General features: G+C 40.3%; 1 protein-coding gene across 6 annotated transcripts in view; it reads right to left on the bottom strand.

Moving 5' to 3' along the window:
* ATXN7 (ataxin 7) overlaps positions 1 to 21,249 on the bottom strand; it is a 136,323-nt gene that overhangs the window by 31,354 nt on the left and 83,720 nt on the right. For 5 of the 6 annotated variants that reach the window (XM_048226418.2, XM_026501172.4, XM_057311864.1 and 2 more), the window contains one exon: positions 17,879 to 17,983. In XM_048226418.2, the coding sequence (XP_048082375.1) occupies positions 17,879 to 17,983 (105 nt within the window). The other variant, XM_048226420.2, reaches the window with a different exon arrangement.

Below are 21,249 nucleotides of genomic sequence, written 5' to 3'. Positions count from 1 at the left end.
GCTCTTTGCAAACACTTACAGTGACTTTTTAAAAAATTCAAACACTTTATTAGAGGAGATGAAATGAGAGAGAAAAAGAGGAGGCACCGAATGGTATCACAGGAGATCACCTTGGTTATGAGTATAACATCATTTCTTCATAATCATAGTCATAAGACAGCTCATTTTAAGGAACAGTGAATGGCCCGAATGACCAGTTTATTTCCTGACGGGGGCCCTTCCTATGCTTCTGCGACCGTGTTCAAGGTGCAGACTCAGAGCTGAGGGTTATCATCATGATCTCAAACTGGCATGCACAGATGTTTTCAGTGAAAGTACCTTTGGGGAAAAGGCTGCTGCTGCCCTGAGCAAAATACAGCCACCAAACTCTAATTCTGCTGCCACCATTTCTGACTACAGGCCATCATGCCACAAATGACACACTGGCTGACACTTCTACGTTGCTAACAGTCATAAGGACTTCTCTCTGCCGTCCTCAGGAAGCACAGTGTTACCCAAAGGATGCTGGCAGACTACAGCAAGCCATCACCCTGCCTGAAACAAACATGATCTCACTGACCGATGCACAGCATTTCCCCCAGAGTCGCTCCCCTCTCCCTCTCAGTTACCAAGGACTTGAAAAATCTGCATTCCTCAGGTATCAACATGTGAGAAGAAAAAAGAGCCAAAACCAAAAATCGACCAGTCTCCAGCTACTTCTGACTGAATCCTTCAGTGGTTAGGGAATGAAGCATCCTACAGTTGAGTGATTTATCATTTGAAGTTTAGTCTTCCAGTTTGTTATATACCACGTGCAGTTCAATCATCAACATACTCAGTCCTTACCCAAACTTCTCTGTAGTCACATTTTGGGCCTATGTCCCAAATGAGAGATACAAGGCTATCATTAAAACGCAAAGAGGGAATTTAAAAATAAACCAAAGTATGCCTTTCCCACTCCAATCCAAATTTTACACACACACACACACACACACACACACACACACACACACACATGGGTAGGAAGAGACAGAATTAAAGGAACCCGGTAAAACTTAAATTAGAGTTCTCTTTTTCATTGTTTTTGTTTTGTTTTGTTTTTTTTACATGAAAACTGCTGTGCAGGAATCCCCGCAGGGAACACTGTCTTCCCAGGCAGAAAAGGAGTAGCAAGTCCAAGGTGCAATGGAATGACAGCACCATCTGCCACCAAGAGCTACACTGAGTCTAAGTCACATCCTTATTGCTATTCCCCACTAATTTTGTATCCTTTTAATTTCACTTTATTCTGGATGGGGGAGGGAAGCAAACAGCGAACAGGGGAATGACAAAAACCTCAAACTCAGAACACAGCCCCAAAAGCCTTCTTCATTAAGCACTCTGTTAATAAGGAATGGGTGATTCATTAGTTAACAATGCCAATGTTTTCAATGAATTTGTAGAACACATTTTTTTTTTTTTTTTTTGAAAAGAGAAACAGTATCTGCCCCACCTTCAGGCTGGAGCTAATGAACATCAAAAGCAATATTCAAAAACGAAACCACAAACAGCAAAACTAAAACTGCCTGACAAGAGATCGTTTTTAAAAAAGAAATTTTAGGGAATTAATAGCAATTTGATTAAAGTTTAAAATCTGCCTACATTTACAGCCCTTCAAACTGGTAGCTAAATTTCAACCTCAATTAAAATCATCCGGTCAAGCTCATTACTGGAGAAGCCATGAAATGTGAATCCAGGGAAGAGTGAAGAACTCCACCGTCACCTCACCCCCTGCTCACCCACAGAAGCAGGAGACAGTTAGGGCAACTTTGCGAACAGACTCCCAACACAGCCAAAAACAATCAGCTGAGCTCCGCTCGCTACCTTGATAATACAACTGAAAAAAATCGTTCTTTCTGGCAGTCAGTATGTAATTAAATTTTTATACACTCAATTTAAGTTACTGAATGACTTTCCAGGGCTACTGTTTGTATTTTGAAGTTGTTCTTCCTCTTGACACAGTGCTCTGTTTGAAACTTTGCTGTGGATTTGAAGTATCTGACAAAACAGCTTTCAAACACATTCTACAGGAAACACTATGAGCTGCCTGTCACAAAACCTCACTTACCACAAGCGAGATAAAAAACAAACAGTTAAAGCGTGTTACAGCGTTCCTCCATTTTTAGAGAGCGGCGTAACTAATGCTTTCCCTGTTTCGAGATACGGGAACCGTTTGGTGCAAACCTCAGCATTTTGTTGGAGTTAATAACAAACTAGACTCCTGTCTGAGTTTGAACTTTGTCCAGACCACTCAAATGACATTTCAGAATGGCTCCTGTGAACGGCTTGCAGCAGCTAATCCCCCTTGTTGCAATTACCCACTGTGATCCACTAGCCCTGCAGAGCTCACTCCCTCCAGCACTTCGGCAACCTACAGCTCAGGGCCTGCTGGCAGGGGAGGCCCAACGCCAGGAGGAAAGAGGCCTACACGAACTCTTCCCGCTCTGTTTGGTTCCATGGAACGTTAGCAAAGACCTAACCCACCTCCCGCAAGCTCCTCCACCACTGGGCCCCGAGCCAAGCCCAGCCTCTGGAAACTGCCTCGGAAAACTTACCCAGTGGAGCTTTCAGCCCTCGTGCGGAGGAAGGGCTGTTCTGGAGAGGCTTCTTGTCACCTTCCATTCACATAATCTGGTTGTGCTTCATTGCACACTTGCTACTGCAAGCTTGCATCATGACTTGGGTCTGCCCACCAACTCCAAATATGCTCCATGTTTGGTCTTATGTAACATTTGCTACTACTGTAAAAAGCACTTGAATTACAAAGGTCCTGGCAGATCAACAGAAAACAAGGGGTGGAGTCTAATTTCATCTAATATGGTCATACAAGGCGTCCTGGCTGGTGTAAATTAATCCTTCTATTTGAAAGGCAATTTGCCAAAACTGGGGAAGATGGAACTTATGAATTTAACCTGCTAAACTGTGAATTTACTCACACCCTGATTTTTCTGAATACCTTGAAATGGATGCTGCTGCTACCAGGTATATTAGAAAACTTACATGTTTCATGATACAGCCTGCCTGCATTTTAAGCCTCCATAAAACCTAAAAGTTTTAAACTTAAAGCATTTCTATAAAAATCAGCAGCCTCTCTCAACATTTTATTTCCCCATGATCTGTACTTAAAAATAATTAAAATTTGTCATACTGAAGCTTACTTTTCCTTCCTACATCTAATAACAAAAATCTTAACCAATATTCTGTGCATTTTTATAAATAAATCTAATTTCAGAAGAATATACGCCTAATTGTCCAGTGTTTGGTGTTCAATTATTACATGACTGACTAAAGCTGGGACCTTTTAAACTTTTAATCTAAAAACTTCTCTCACTGGGGCGCCTGGGTGGCACAGCGGTTAAGCGTCTGCCTTCGGCTCAGGGCGTGATCCCGGCGTTATGGGATCGAGCCCCACATCAGGCTCTTCTGCTATGAGCCTGCTTCTTCCTCTCCCACTCCCCCTGCTTGTGTTCCCTCTCTCGCTGGCTGTCTCTGTCAAACAAATAAATAAAATCTTTAAAAAAAAAATAAAAATAAAAACTTCTCTCACTGATTGCTCTTTATAAACAGTGTCTTCCTGGTCTGTTTCCCTATCTCAGCCCTATTATACTCCCCCACAAAATTGCCCCCCCTTCTCAACCCCAAATCTTACTGTCAAATAGACATGGAAAAAATGGCCAACTGATCTGAGTTTTATGATGATAAAGGCTGTACACATAAATAGACTCGGATGCCTGATAGTTCAGAATGAACACATTTAAATGTCAAAAGGAGGGGGGAAATTCCTCTAGAGAATCCCATCACCCCATAGAGAATATTTGGCAAGAAGTCACAAATTACATGTGTGGAAAAGATTTGGCCTGGAAGGGGTGGGAAAGAGTCATGAGGCATAGGAAATGGTTTCTATTAGACCAGACACACATTCTAAATTTACTCTAAGACAAAAGAATAGGAGCCACACTGCTTTATTTTCATGGCAATCATTCAGATCCCAGCTAAGGCAGCAATATTAAGATCCAGAGGGTTTTCTGAAACCTACTTTTCCCCCCCAGACTTCTTATAGTCACATTCAAACAATACAAAACTATGGTGGTCCTCAAAAAAAGATACCAGAACACAAGGTAAGGGGCATCAGCAGGTCTCAGAAACCCAGGATAAGAAAAATCTTTAAAAGATTTAGCAAAAATAGGAAGTTTAGGTTAATTCACCAAAGGTCTTCTTAAGCTAGAAGAAAAAAATCCACTGCTATTCTACCTGATTGCAACAGGTCTTAGCATTGTTCACTGCACCCACCCGCCTTCCCCAAGGGGTAGCTGAGGAGTCTCCTTGATGTCATCAGCCACAGGACAAAACTGAGATAAGGGGCCCTTTCTCAGACTAAGCCTCAGTTCCACATCACTGCACCTGTCAGGCCAGACCCCAGAGTCCTCACTGTTCTCCCAGCACAAATGCTTGCCTTTCTAATGTTCCCTTTTGTAGATGGCGGTGGGGCAAATGGGGAAAAAAATCCTTACAACCCCAGCCAATTCATGAGTTCTGAGAACCACATCTTATCTGTAATTCTGATGAAAACTAGGGTGAATTTCAGCAAACATTCTTAATTGCTATAAATATACATCCATATTTAATTTCACAGTTAGTTGACCCTTGAACAACATAGGGGTTAGGGGAACTGACTCCCCATGTCCCACCACTGAAAATCTGTCTAATTTTTGACTCCCCAAAAACTTAACTATGAAAAGACTTCTACTGATGAGAAGCCTTACCGTTAACACAAAGCTATTTAACACATATTTTCTATGTTATACTTATTACATACTATATTCTTAAAATGAGCTAGAAAAAGAAAATGTTATTAATTATAAGGAAAAGAAAATACATTTACAGTACTGTACTGTATTTACTGAAAGAACTCCATGGATAAATAGGTAAAATCTGCACAGCTCAAACCCATGTTGCTCAAGGGTCGACAGCATAAACAGGAAAGAAACAATTCAAACTTATTTTTAAGATCTATATCCAAAAAGGGATGAATGATAGTGTAAGCCAGGAAAATATAATTTTGTACAATAAGAATACATACAAATACATGAAAAATGGGCATAAAGCTTTAGATTAAATTTCTAAACACATACATTCTCCTCTCTGAATGGCCCAAGTAAAATGTTTAAGCAAATACTTAAAATACCACCTTGTTCTGCTTGGACAGCATTCTTATGATTTTATTTTCTACAAACCATCTTCCAATATCCTATCCAAATAAAGTTTATTTTGATACCAAGTTTCCCCATGATGGCTCATATTTAAGTGTCTAGGTCTAGGGACATGGTCACATTTCATTTTTCTTAAGAAAAAAATTCAAAGACTACAGACTAAAAAAAGACTGCAGACTAAAATACCATTTTAATAGAATAACATCCACGCCTTACAGACCAAAAATTATAGGTATCGGAGGTGTTGCGGGTAGTGTGCATTCATCAATTTTATTCCGGTGCACAAAGGGAATCCTGAACTGACAAAAATTCTTCTGTGACTGGCCTGCTCCCCACGAGCACACACGAGCAGCAGCAGCAGCCAGGAAGGGCAGCGCCTCGAGGGCTTCGGTTGAGGGGGCAACAGTCAGCAGTCTCCTCACTTTCAGTTGTGCGGCCTCGGCCAAGAGGCTTCTGTCCCTCAGGGTCTGCGTGCTCCCCCGGGCAGTGCTAAGACTGCCTCGTCCTGGTGGGCTGCGGTGAGGAGTAAGGCGGTAACGCACAGAACGCAGAGCCTGGCACCCCTTCAGTGCTCACTACCCGTTAGCTCTGACGATCGGAATCAAGAAGTGAGATGGCGGGCACCCATTTCAAAGAAGGGAGGAAGAGGAAAAAGAGGTTCCCACTGCAGAAATTAGTGACGTCCCTAACAAATCTTGGGATTTCCTAAATCAGATCCCAGAGAGGCCGGCAGGTGTCATTTGGTGTTCAGTAGAGCCACCAACACGCTGCTGGCAGCTGGGAAAGGCTGTGCCCCTGTCACTGGTGGTAGTCAGTCCTCCAGTTTACAGGAACACAAGTCTCCACGGACTCCACTTCAGTGTCTCAGCAGGCCGGGCAAGTTATAATTGGCCTTAATTGGCACTTACAGGAGCTTTAACATTCCTTACCTGCTGCCAAGGAACACTTGAAAGGGGGAGAAAGTATTTTCAAACTTGGAAATACCAAGCGATTCATTCAGCTGTGGGCCTGGAAGCCTGCTATCCAGAATCAGATTAGCTTCACCAAGAAATGTTGCTACGTTATTATCCAGTGCTCATTAGGTACTCATGCCGGATTAGGAGAGGTGGGAGATGAAGTTTAAATGGGGATAATTCACCTTGGGGGCTAATACCATGCAGCAGCCTTCCTCGGGCTGGCATCATCTGATCTTTTGGTGGACAGCTCTTCAGGGTTCAGCCACACTCCATGTGTGTATCCCTTTTCAACTGTTCCAATTGTTCAAAGGCAGGCAAATAAAGTAAGTATAACCTCATGGCCTGATTTACAGAGGCTCTGTGTTAACCACAGTCTGACCTCAGTCCAGTCATTATTTGATACACAAAGTGAACACTGTTAAAAGGTGACCAATCACACCAAATGCAATGGGGATTATGAGATCAGAAATAAAACTGACAACAGATTAAAATCATCAGTCCTGCAATTAAATTCACCCAAAACTGTTATCTTCTAGGAGCCTATACATTTTGCAGAGAGGAATCCCAGCCTAGCAAACCTAGATTTCTCCCCTAAGGTAAATTCCAAGCAGGATGAATAGAAATTTCCCACAGATGCCAGAAAAATTGCCTACGATTGCTTAAATAAATATTTTTTTTAAATTGTCACTCGTTTTTGAAAGATCTTTTTGCCTCGTATCATTCCATATTACTCAAATTCAGGAGATACGTGCTAACTCTGGTAGTAAAAAAGTTTGTGTGCTTGTTTCAGAAACTTGGTTCAAATTACAACCAATCATGTGTGTGTGTGTGTGTGTGTGTGTGTAAAACACTTTAAGATGCTTTAGCAAAAGAAACTGAATTTTAGAAAGATAAATTAAAATACCTAACTCCTGATGGTGATACTCTCATACATGCCTAGTAGATATAAAGTACCACAGCCTTTGTGGAAAACAATCTAGTAGCAGCTACTAACAATGCCTATCAATATCCTTTCCCACCCAGGAATCCCTTCCTGAGACTCTAATCCCACAGAAACAAAGCCACCAGTAGTTAAGGACACATGTAGCAGGAGGGTTACTGTTACTTTGTTCACGGAGGCAAAATGCAGGAAACAAGTGTATGTTCACAGACAGAGGACTTCGAGGAGGAAGCTACTGCCCAGCCACACCTTAGAACAGTGAGCAACCATTAAAGGGGGGGGGGGGGGGGATTAGCATTATCCTGGCCTGTGAATGAATTCCCATGTGGTACTGTTGAGTAGAAAAGAAGCGGAAGTGTGCATAATAGAATCCATTTTTCATAAAACTATGACCAAAAGTCCCTACTAATAAAACACAGGATTATATGTGTTCACGTAGATTTGTTAGCAGGAGAAAAAATATAGATGTATACTAAGTTATGTACTAACACTGTACCAAGTTACATAGATGGCTTACAGAAAGAGAAGACTGTTAGAGTTGGAAACAGCGGGTAGGGAGAAAGAGCCAATGAAATAAGAAAAAAGTAGTAGGCTAAATTGAAAATAGCATATTTGAGATTACATTTGTGTATCTATATAAAAATATATGTTTATATATTTAATATATTCATGCATCATTCAAAAAATCCATAAAGAAACTAATTTAACAAATTTTTGTTCTTAAAAAATGCACTGTGAAAGGAGCTGAAGAAAAATTCAGACAGCATTCCATTCTGGTATTACATCAAAGAAGCATATCCTGATTAGGGCTCCCATTTCATTTGTTTGGCTAAGCAGACTGGGATTCAAGTAGCACAACTGAGCACACTAAGAATCACACAGAAGAAAAGCCTATTAGCCACTCTGGCCAAACAGTATTTTAACATTCTAAAGCTCACGACAAATCTTCAGTATTAGAAATTCTAACAATCTTTTGAAAATATCAAGGTAAGAAGCGATAAGCAAATTTCATTCCAGAGTTTATTTCTGACCCTAGGAGACTACAGATCAGGAAGTCTTATCATGTGTGATTAGGGGCTTACTGCTTGTATTTTAACTTCTAGAACTGATAGTTACCTTCCCTGATCTCTCTCTCTCTTTTTTTTTTTTTTTTAACTTTCAAACACACAAGAGGAAAAGGTATAAAATTTCTTTGAAATTCAATCTGCGAACTGTTGTTTTAATAACAAAATGTAGAAGTAAATCTAAAGACTGGGATTTCTATATACACGATGTGAAATGAGGAAGCCAAGAACTAAATTTAGCCACTCCTCCCTTGCCTCAAACCAGTTTGTTTTATGGGCTTGGACGAGCACATGCATGGGAGGAATTATTCCAGCCAGGTAGTAGGTTGTTACAGCATAAAGAAGCAATAAAAACTCCCTCTTCTGGTCATATGGAAGACCACAGCTGAACAGGGTGGAAATAGCAGGTGTCTGTGTATTATAATCAGTAAACATACACATTAGTCTTGTGAAGTGACTCAGGAAAAAACACCTTTTAGCAAATATAACTAAAATGTGGCTTTATATACTGAAATATCCCCTTTAAAATCTGAAGCACAGCCATCCTGATGATTTCTATATATAGTAGACAGGTCAAGAAAAGCACTGGTAAATAAACAGTATTTATTTACTAATTGATCAATGCTGAAATGTGAAACCCACATTTTCATTGTCTTATTCTGGTGACACAAATCAGAACTGCTGAAGTAGTTCATTAAATCACAGTAATACTAACCTGGCGGGCAGCTCTGACCAGCCTCCACGTGGAGAACCAATACACTGAAATAAATGACAGATATTCCCAAAGAAGATTGTTCTTTAAAACACTGCCTGTCAGAATGCAACACTGAGAAACTACATGTCTACCAAGAGAGGACTGGTGAAATTAATTCAAATACACTAATAAAGTGGAATAATAGTCTTTAAAAAGAAGGAAGTAGTGTAGTATGAATTCACATGAAAAAGTAAGATAGGTTATTAAGTTAAAAAAGTAAATTTATAACACATCCAATGTTAATGTGTATGAGGGAACCAGAAATATGCAGCCAAATAGGTCTGTGTTCAGGGTCTAGAAACCTTCCAAGGGTATATGCCAAACTGTAGCCCTGAAAAGTAACACGGAGGACCTTTATTCATTCTGATTTCATATTTATCCTCCTCTTTCATATTTACTTTTCTTTTACAATGTATATTACTACGTTAATAATGAAAAAAAAAATCAAAATGCCTGTGTTTTTGCTTTTGAACTGGTCTATTTCTGTTAGCTGAACGAGAAGCCGAGAAGTCCCAGGAAGGCACGCACATGCTCTCTCACGTCCCGGCACCTAGGACTAGGTAACTACCGTGCCACAAAACAACAACAAACTAAAAAGAATAAATGACCCTAAAGTTTGGCATCATTGCAGTAATTATTTTCAACCCCTACAATACTTAGAAAATGCCTTAAGACTGAATATAATACATCAAGGCTTTTTTTACTCAGGTCAGCATACCTCATTTACAACAGAAAGAAAAAAAAAGCCCCCACACAAATTGCAAGAACAACCCCCCTGGATCCATACACTAGGTAAATTCATCCAGTTCCTTGAGCCAAAAACCCCATGAGTCATTCCTTGTCCCTTCTTTCCCCATATTGCCAATCTCCAGTCCATCGGCAGGCCCTGCTGGCTTTCTACGTAGGCAGACTGCAATTCCAGCCACAACTCTCAGCTGCTGCAGCCTCTGCTACAATCTCGATCTAAGCTTTTTCTCCTGATTCGGCTCTCAACAGGACTGGGGCAAAAGAGCCCACCAACTGGTCTCCCTGATTCTGCTCTTGCCCCTATGTTCCACAGAGCAACCATCAATCAGATCAGGACACTTCCCTGCTCGAAACCCTCCAGCGACTTTGAATCAACTGCACTATCCAATCCTGACCCTTTGGTGGCCTGTGGGGCCCAGAACCACTGGGCCCTGGTATCCCCTTTTCCAAACCTTAACCCAGACCCCTCGTGTCCTTACACGTTGCTTCTCAGCCTCCTCACTGGCCTTTCTGCCATGCGCGTTTTCACCTTAGGATCCCTGCACCTGCTATTTTCTCTGTGTCCAACACCAGTCTTCCACATCTTCACACGTCTAGCTCTTTTTCTCAGTGAGCTTCAAGATCAATACATCAGAGAAGCTTTCTTTGACTAGTCTTACCTAAAGGGTCTTTTGCCCTGGTGGTCATTCTTGCTCACATTATTCTTAGCATTATCACTACTTGAAGTAATCTTATTTTACTTGATTTTGTCTCCACCCTCTCTAACTAGAATAAAAGCTGCATGAGAGACACTTCCTTTTGTAGTTCAGTGGGAGCGATGCCTAGAGCCAACATTAGGTACTCAATAAATATTTGTTAAATGCATGAATAATATCACAGCCACTTTATTTTTCTTAAGCAATTGGAAAGGCAAATTAATAAAGGCAGAGATTCATTAAGAGGAAAAATCAATGCATTCTATAACTATAAATTTAAATGTTGCTCCTATAAATGGCATAAATAACACCACTTAAAGATACTGCTTATTATATAACCAAGGAAAAAAGATAAAATTGTATAAGCTAGGGACAAAGTGGTCCTTTATTTGATACCACTAAAGTTATATGAAAAAATTAATTAGCATTGTTTGGCTTGTGGCAAAGAGAAAATGAATTCACTGCATTTATTTTGTATCATGCTATTTTCAGTGACAAGAGGTTTAGGTCAAATGGTCAACTTCAAATTTCCACTGAGAGTTAAACTAACGTCCATCTTCATATCATTCACGTTTTGACGTGCGTGCTCTGGTTAGGTCCCTTCCCTGACTCGGCCATGACTGCTGGAGAAAGGCCTGGCCTATGTCTCAGAAGCAGAAGACTGAAGTATGTTTGGCTCTGCAACAGAGCCTGCAGAAATAAACATGCCAACCAATTCTCTAAAGAAGCTATAGAATGTTATGGGGCTGCAACAAAAAGAGGAGGAGCTTGGCTTTGGACTACTAGGATTTAGGGTTAAATAGAGTAGGAGAACAGGCCGAAGAGAAGTCCAACAACTATGCAAAATCAATTATCTACCTACTACCATTACATCTTCGAATTACTGAATGTTCTCTCTGAGGTAATGGGTTTACAATGCTGACCCAGCTACTCTACGCCAACTTTCAAGTTCTACCTGAGCTAGGACATCTGTCACTAATGATAGTTTTGTGATATGTGGAATTCATTACATCTTCCCTAGATTTTCTTTTAACTCTATACATCCTTATTACATGCAAGAGAAATAGATATGAGTCGCCAGAAAACCTGGCCTGGTACATTTTACCCACGTAAAAGAAATTTAACTTAGGAGTTTTATTTGTAAACTGGGAATACAACTACCCACTCAGTGGGTTACTAAGAACAGGAAATGAGACAATACATTCAACAATGCTTTGTGAATCACCAAATACTATTAAAAATCATCACTAGTCTGTGGACTTTTAGATGAACGGCAATCCTGAAAAGATTAACTATCGCTAAAAGTTTCAAAGTAGAAAAAGGCCCAGATTATAAAAATGCAGTGGCCAAATTTAGCCAGCACATTGGACAGAACAAAGAAACATTTTTCTTTTTCTTTATCCAAAAACAAAGTTACTTAATAACCAAATAAAATAACTCATTCAAAATACCTGAAATTGTTACTTTCAACCAGATGGCGAAAGGGGAAGGGTGTTCTTTATTAAACAGCAAAACCTCTGCTTTGTGATGCAGATTAATTCAATCAAATGATAGCAATCACTGGTCACAACCATGTGAAACGCTGTCAACAATGGGAATCAGCATTTATGCCAGAACCAGCCCATCGGCTCTCATAGATTAAGACTCATTCTACTCGTACACTAACATTCTTTGAAACCAATTTAATTAGCTCAAAAAAGTATGAGTAATTTCTGTTTACTCATCTTCTGATGAAAATTACATTTTTGAAAAATATAATATATGCTGGCATCTAAAAGAATCCAAACCACCTCAGTGCACTTCAAGGAACATTAAATCCAAGCAATGTGTGCGGCTGTTAATTTTGCAGGATCGTAATATCTCCAAGCAGAGAAAACTGTAAGATCACAGCAGTGTTTCTGCTAACGCTACTTTCACAAAGTTAAGAAAAAGCCAGACTTACAATATTCCACCCACCCCCACCCCCCATCTATAAAAAGAGGTCTCAGAGTGGAAGTATGTTTTACACTGAAGACCAGGCTCGCATGCCACTCATGGTGACTGGCAGGGGCTCAGTACATAACCAATACATAATACCAACTGATAAAAGACCCAGGGTATCTGTCCTTTGTGATCTTTTTGCAGATCAAAATGCGACTTGAGAATCTGCTTCGAAGCATGATAACTTCCTAGGGCTAGGGTTGGCCTCAGTGCACAGCTCCTTAAACATGAGAGGAAACCAAATCCAATAGCTTGAGCCGGTGTTTCCTAAAACATGGAGTACGGATCACTCTCCATCATTAACAACATTAAATCTCAAGTGACAACTTACTCCTTTTCTAAATCTCTTTCAATTCTTCTGATAACAAACATCACACTACCGGGTAGATAACACTTGCCTAAAATGTGCTAGTCTCCTTTTCCACAAAGGGAGCAGGCCTCAGGGCTCAGAGCTAGCACTGGCAAGAACATCAACAAAGAATTTAATCATCTCTTCACTTTATTTACTTTTACACTTAGCATCTATGGCAAACAACACCAGTCTTCCTGTTGATGATTCTGGTAAGGTTTTCTTTGTAAAGGATTTATTTAAATAGAAGTGGTTTGATTTAAAGAACAATATTAAGTGGAATTATGTAAGCAAATCATACATAGAGAACCCAAATGATGGAGGAAAGGTGGCAGAGGTACACGTGACTACGAGGCCTTGCTCAGGGACTCAGCACTGAGCCAAAAGGTGAACAAATGGGTCAACTTAACTAAGCTGGGGCAAAATACTTGAACAGCTGACATTCAAGCAGGATTTCAATTTATTAGAGATTCTAAATGTGGCACCTGTCCAAGTCGAATTAACAGCATTCACTTATAGCACCTAGGTAAGATCACCTCATGTCTGCCTAAAAGACAGGTTGAGAGGAATTAAGGTATTCTGCATAAGCAAACTCAAAGAGAAGCAGCAAAGGGCAGCACATGCACACCGCGTGTCAGAGTCACTTGGGAAGCTCTTCCAAAATGGAATCCCAAAGGTACCCCACAAATCAACAGCTAATGCAACCTGTTCAGATCCACAGCCAATGTCTGTAAATAGGACTACACATTTTATGCTCTTCAATAGCCAGTTTAGGACCAACATATTTATTACTAACTGAGATTCCCACGTTGGTAAACAACCTCAAAGAAGCGTGCTTCTGGCCCTAAGGAACGTCACCGTCTCAGCCCTCCTCCATACCCAAGGTTTTAGAGGCAATTAACAGGACATTTCCAGCATGTAATAAAAAGTTAAAAATCAGTTTAAAAAAACAAGAGCCTCCTCTCGTGCCATCCTTGCTAGACTCAACAAATTTGTGAGTGCCAATCTACGTCAGTCACTGTGCCAAGCACCAGCAATACAAAGCAACAACCCTGACAGAGTGGAGGGATCTGCTGCGATCAGTACATCCGGCCAGCCTGTGGGTCAGAATCAGTCTCCAGAGTGGTTTAGAATGTAGACTGCTAGGTCCCATCCAGAGATTCCCATCGATCGGAATGATCCTTGGGAAGCTGCCCATTTAGAAAGCTCCTCTCTGATTTAGATGCACAGCAGGTTTGGGATCTAACGACTCAAATTATACTTTTAAATTTGAAATTAACAGTAAGGAACATCTTGCTCTCAAAAAAACCGAGTAACTAAAGGAAAATATGAAGTATCCTGGACTACTTCAAAACATTAAAACACCATCAAGAAAGTATGATATTACTACACAGTGGTCCAAGAAAAAAAAGCAATCTATACAATGAAAGCAAATAGACCTATGAGAAACTGGGAATGCCAAAACGACACTACCATCAATCAACATCATTGCTCACATGGAAATCCTGGTTAATCGTTAGCTCACAAAAAGGCAGTTCAGCTAGCAAAAAAGTGTATTATCTCTTACAACTCTTGGTAATTAGCTGCTCAACAATTCACAGTAACATTACCACCAACACGAACCGATTTACAAGCCTTGTCGCTACTGTGGCTTCCTTCTCTGTCCTGGCAGCAGTGGTTTTAAAGGAACTGCCTGTTGGATTTTGCAGCAACTGCTCACTTGTTCATAAAAGTCACAGATAGATCATCAGTAATACATTAATTCACAGAAGACTGCCCACACATTTTCACCAATTCCATGCAGAGATAAGAAAAGAGAATCCCTCCATTGGCAGGTAAGGATTCTTTGTAATACCTAATAAATAGACTATAATGGCCACTGAGAAGGATTTTGATTTTGAAAACAACATGTAAGAATGGGCCTTTGGGAATTACAACAAAAAAACACATGGGTTCCAAAGAAAACCTTTTCCTGTTATAACCCTTATCCCCAAGGATAGAAGAGACCCTGGCAGCACTGGGAATGCTTCTTGGTACTGGAGACCCCCTGCCCCCCGCTCCTTCTCTCCAGGTGAGTGGTGTGTCGGTCCCAAATCTCTCCAGGGTCATCACATGGTGCCTCCCTCGACTTCATGCAGTTGCACCCAACCCATCACACCTACTCATGTCCAAACCTCCTGTTTGTTTGCCATCAGCCTTCAGAGGAAGTCCTTCAACATTTCCCAGACCAAAACCTCTCTCAGAACACTTGGGCCCCATCTTTCTGCTAGGGACTCTTCTCTATTAAAGCTTTAATATTTCCCTTGCCACTAGAGGGACCAAGGCCCCCCCTACCCCACACAGTGGCTTTGTCAGTCCCATCCCAGGCCTGGTGTAACCACAGAAGGCCTGTGAGTATGTGAATCTTGCATTCACATCTTCTCATTCACATGTTTGAAGTGACCACCATTCCTTTCTCCTTCAACAAGTTATCTTATTAGAAGATACTGAGTAGACTAGGTACTAGCAGAGAAAAAGGGTAAAAATGTAATTTTATGGGACTCCCTCACCCTTGCCGCCAATATACTGACATTCATAAAGAGAGTGAGAGAAAGAAAATCATCTCCAAAAGATGTGCTGGAACAACTATGTGAAGGGCTGTGGAAGAGGGGACCAAAAGGGCCCCTTTCCACCTAAGGGAGTCCTGGAAGAGGTAACACCTTTTCAGTGGGCTTTGCCCCAAGCTGCAGCTGTTTTCACACTGCCATTTGCCCTCTCACTCCCTTTTGATCCACTCCGACCCCACCAATCCTCTCTGGAGGACCACTAAGTCATTACTCTGGGCCTAAGAAACCTACAGCAGGTCCCCACTGACACATCAAGGCCAGGGGCGTCAAATGGGCACTGAGGCTCTGAGAGCTAGTCCCAGTCTATCTCGGCACACTGCTCATCCACGTGTGGGACCATCAGCCCTGGCCAATGCAGACTCCATGCAGTCCATTCCAGACAGCGTGGAATTTCCTGCCTCTGTGCTTGCTCACATCATCGCTCCTGCCAACCTAGGGCCACCAAACATGGCTGTTCCTCACACAAACTGTTAAGTTTTATATATGGTAGCCCTATCTATCGCCATCAAAACACTTCCCATTTTAGGGGATTATAAATGATTTTTAAAAAGTATTTTCTGCATCTTCCACAATGGACATGTATTACATACCTAAAAACAGAAGGAAAACATCTGCACATGGGACAACAGATCCATTCTACTCTTCAGAATCGCCTAACCCGAAGGCAATGTTCTCTAAGAAGCCTTTTCATCAAGAAGCAATTTGTGTTCCTCCTTATTCTTAAGACCCTGGACTGTTTTTTGACGTTCGACACAACCTTCCTGTATCCACAGCTGTACTTTTCTCTCTCTCTCTCTCTCATACCTATTATGTGTCAGGCACTGTATGAGGCGCTTTACCATGTTGTTTCATTTATGGTCACTGAGAACCTATGAGGTTGCTATTACCATTCTGACATTGTAACAAAGGAAGCTGGGGTTGGAAAACTTGCCCAGGCCAAATGACCAACTACGGATCTTGCAAGCTTAAATTTAAATCCAATCTAGTTTGGCTTCAAAATCCTGAACTCCAAAATATTTGGCAACTGATTAACTGCCTTTTCTAATAGTAACCATTATGACTCTTGATCAGCAAGACAATATCTTATTCACCTCTGTACTCACTCTAGAGCCTACCCCAGGGCTTTACTCAGAATCAGAAACTCAAAAAACCTTTTTCTGGTTATAAAATCTATTCCTTTAGGAAAACATGGTGGCATGTTGATATGACGGCGTGACTCTTAAAACAACTGTTGTCCCAACAGCAAGCCTTGTAAGTTTTAGCCTTAAAATGCGTCTCAAAGTTTTAGCCTTAAAATGCAGCTCTAGTGCCCCACCTTAGCCTTTAGTCTGTTATCATGTCTTGCCTTTGAATGCTTTTCCCTGCTTCTACCCTTCTCCTGCCATTTATTCTCAGCAAATTCACCAGTGAGGTGGGCCTGCGCCACTTTCTTATATATTATGTCCTTATATATAAGTCCTACAATGCCGCCAAGCTTCTTACTCTGGCTTTCAAGGCTGTGCACAATCAGGGTCCCTGCCCACAAGGGCAGACCTCTCTAGTCTCTACTTCCCTTCACTAACTACCCTCCACCTACGGTGGGCAGCCGTGCGCCAGCCCCTCTCTCTGTTTAAGAATGCTCTTATTCCAGCCTGCCACATGGGTGGCTCCATCCCATCACTTATAGCTCGGGTCACCAGGGTCACCTCTTTAGAAGCTTTGCTTAAACACTCTATCTATAGAAGGATCCCATTGTTATTCTGTCTCCAGCTTCCATCTGGAGTACTGAGGACAATGAGGAAACAACTCACAGTTGTTTAAAAAGCATGTCTAGTTAGTTTTGCCTGTCTCTTAAGCTAGACAGTAAACTCCAAGGAAATAAATAAGGATACTATACACACCCATGCCTGAAACAAGGTGTTTCTTCTGAGCTGTTATTGAACCCATATCAAACTATGTTTTTAGGTGGCATTATGACAATGCAAAACCATCTTATATGGATTCTTCCATGATTAAACACCCAGACAACAGGCGTGGAGCCTAGAAGACCAGGGAGGGCTCAGGGGTTCATGAAATCCCTAAAGACACAATGCTTCATTTCTAAGTACATATGCATTTTAATGGAGAAGGTGTGATAGCTTCATCATATTCACAAATTAGAACATCATGTCAAGCTGGATTTAGAACTACTGAACTTGGAAATTTCAAAATCACATTTCCTTTAAAAAAAAGACATATATCCACACTGCATATATATAATTTTACCATCCACTAAATTCACAATCATGAGGTCTAGAAGGAAATAAACCTTTCACTATAGTGACTCAATATTTCAAGAGATTTTATGAAATACATTTTTCCTTGTCCAATTTCAATAAATTAGAAAATACACATCACTTTCAATAAAATTCAGAAAATACCCAACATCGGATAGGCATTAACCCATTCGATGAATTAGAAAGCCTACCTCCTGACAGAGGGAGGGATATTATATCCTATCCATGCTGTCACTGGCCCTCAGTTTAATCCTGCTTTACCTTTTACCCTCTAATAATGATTTTTAAATGGTTAAGCACTTACCGTAATGTGATTGAAATGCCTGCGGTTTGACAACCTGATTACAGTCGTTACACACCACCAAGTAGAAATCATCATGGGCTGGACACAGACCAAATATTGGCATGTCTGCAACAAAGAAAGAGAGCATCACTCACTCATCTGGTTCTGATTAATACGAAACCATTTAGGCTAGCAATACTTTCTAAAGGAGCTGCCTTAAGATAAAGTATACCAGTTCAAATGTTACTCCAGTAACATTTAAAAGTAACTGATGTGGCACCATGACTATTAAGAGAGAAATCAAATCAGGCTTACAGAAACACTGTTTAGAGGATTAAAATAAAAAGGCACCAAAAATCATCAGTATGAGGTAAAACAGACAAATCTATTAAAATGCAAACAATGAATACACTCGCACAATAAAGCAACTTTAGATGAACTCCACCAAGGGTTAGGGGTAAGAATCTGCAACCACATAAAATGCTTAGCAATTCAGAAAGCTGTATCATCTAATGGTTTTATTTGTTTAACTATGCATTCTATTCCAGCCATCTGGTCTCTGAGTTCTATGGAACAGTTAAGAAAGGAAGCAGAGGTTTCACTGAAGAGTAAAATTGCCAGTTTGGTCAGTATGTAATACAAAGAAGATTATTTTTATACTCTTTTTTCAGGTCATAAGAACCTCTAGTCATTTTGCTCACATACTGATGCTCCTGAACACATGGAACTTTGGTACAAACACCACATTTCATACATTAATCTCAGCTCAGTTACTAGAACAGGGCAAGATACAAGTTAGATTTTTTTATGGTTAAGAAGTTAATTAAAACACAGATGTAGGGGCGCCTGGGTAGCGCAGTCGTTAAAGCGTCTGCCTTCGGCTCAGGGCATGATCCCGGCGTACCGGGATCGAGTCCCACATCGGGCTCCTCTGCTATGAGCCTGCTTCTTCCTCTCCCACTCCCCCTGCTGTGTTCCCTCTCTCGCTGGCTGTCTCTCTGTCACATAAATAAATAAAATCTTTAAAAAAAAAAAAAAAAAAAAAACACAGATGTAACACTAAACTATCTGTATATACACAAAAACTGAAAGTGACTTGATATTTGGTAATATGTAGTTAACTAAAAGGTCCTAGCCATGGATAATTACTAATTAACAATAATCTAGGGAGGGAACAGTACTAACATTTCAGATCCAGAATCTAATCTCTTAAATATTTCAAAATTGGTGATTTTAGGGGTGCCTGGCTGGCTGAGTCAGTACAGCATGGGACTCTTGATCTCTGGGTGGTGAGTTCAAGCCCCACATTGGGCAAAGGGATTACTTAAAAAAAAAAAAAAAAAAAAGACAACCGCTGATTTTAAGTATTGTACACTATTTAGACTATCTGCACTGAATGGATAATTAGCAAATTTCAATTGGACAAATAGTTCAGTAGACCAAATACCAAGTTTAAAGGGGGGAAAAAAGATCTAAAACTAATTAGCATCTGTTTTCTTTCCTGTGAGATCTAATTTCACACTTTCTCCAGCTTGGGTGGATCATGGTAGTTTTAAAGGAAAAAGAAAATGCCCTGAGGAGATGTAAAGTGATCATAGCCTCAAAGCATCAAATTACTGATCTAATATTACACATGGATATAACTCAGATTTTCTTAAACAGCTTCTATTACACTGAATTGCACAGATCACTAGCTATAAATCTGAAACATACCAAGGACCAACAAGATTTTGGGATGCAGGGGCAGCACTGAGCAGTTTCTAGGTGCTATATGATCTCATTCTTCTCTCACAACCACCTAGGTACATACCATTACAACCCCACTCTAAAAAGGAGGAAACTGATTCACAGAGAGATGAAGTACTCTGTCTACGTCAGTAGCTGGGATTCCATTCTGACTCACAACAATGGCTTGGATCTGGTCCCTTGAAGATCAGAAGAACGTGATTTCTAGAAATTCCTTCCAGTTTCCACCTCCATTAAGTTGGAATGTCAGCGCTGAACACCTTTGATAAACTGATTAGATAATGCAAGAAGCTTCTAGTAGACTACTGACTTCCGTGACTAAGCTTAATAATTTAATGAAAAATAAGAACCAAACAATGTGCTATTTTCCTTGAAAGCATGCCCACATTGAGTTAAAAATAGTACATGTGGGAGAAAAGGAAAGGTTATATTCATGCAATGATCAACATGTAATAAGCCATTTTCCATGGCTACAATTTCTTGACATGACATTTCATTTTAAAAATAAAATATACATAGTTTCCTTTAAGTTCCATATACCCCTCTGCTAAATGCCTCCAATACAAGACCAAATGAGAAAGAAAACCTGAATTACAGAATGTAGCATTCATAATTTGCAGCTGTGAAGTATGAAATGTCTATAAATATCAAATTAACAGTTCATTAATGAAATTGACTCAGTTTTATTAATTAAACAGTAGTTAAAACAGCATTAAATTAAGTGGTCTCACTTTAGATTTAGGTGACTGCAATGTGCTGGTTTTGTGTGGTTTCCCACAGCACTCAATGTTAAGCAATGTTGTTTAAAATGTATCACTTGACAGACACCAAATACTTCTGGGGACTAGCCCCCCTACCCCTTTATAAATAAAACAACTTCAAAAAATTAAGAACTGTACCAATCCTTCCAAGTAATGGCAATTCAACTAGCTACAATAACCTTTATATAAAAACTGTTCTTTTTTGCTGTGATTCCTTTCTTCCTTTTGTGAGATTTAGAAACACTAGTAAAAATAAGAAGGTAGGGGTCATTCTGTAAGGGACCAGGAGTCTGTACTTCCGTAAAAACTTTAATTTCCTCCATAACTTAAGATCATTTGCAATCGATGATGACAGTAAATAGGATAAACAGTTGGCCTTTACTGAGAGACTGCTATGTACCAGGCCCTGTGCTAAAGGACTTTTTATATGGTTTATCCTACAATAAAATCCTCATGTTACCGATAGAGACATGAACTTGTCTACTATCACCCACCAAGAAAGCATAACCAGAACCCAAACTCAGGTGTGCTCCGTGAGCTCAGTTTTTAATATCTCACCAGCACATCACACTCCCTAAAAAGCCTGCCTGGGCACATATGATGGTATGTGCCCCCCCACACACACACCCACTGAAAGAAACATGGTACATTTAAATCCAATTCATGCTACTCTCAGAAATCAAGTTCTAGTTGTGAAAATCTAAAGCAACTTTAATTTTAGCTTTCTAAATTCTTTACTTTCAGATATCCATATTTGGAAATAAGCTAGAAGACACAAAATAATTTAAATAAAATGTCTTCAGGAGAAAAAAAAAAAGACTTCTATATCCTTTTTCTGCACTGGGACATTCCAGAGGCCTTAGCAACAGGAACAGAATGTGGAAT

This window comes from Ursus arctos, unplaced genomic scaffold (genome assembly GCF_023065955.2).
Source record: "Ursus arctos isolate Adak ecotype North America unplaced genomic scaffold, UrsArc2.0 scaffold_14, whole genome shotgun sequence".
NCBI classification, from domain to species: Eukaryota; Metazoa; Chordata; class Mammalia; order Carnivora; family Ursidae; genus Ursus; species Ursus arctos.
This window is presented reverse-complemented; position numbering and strand designations above follow the sequence as displayed.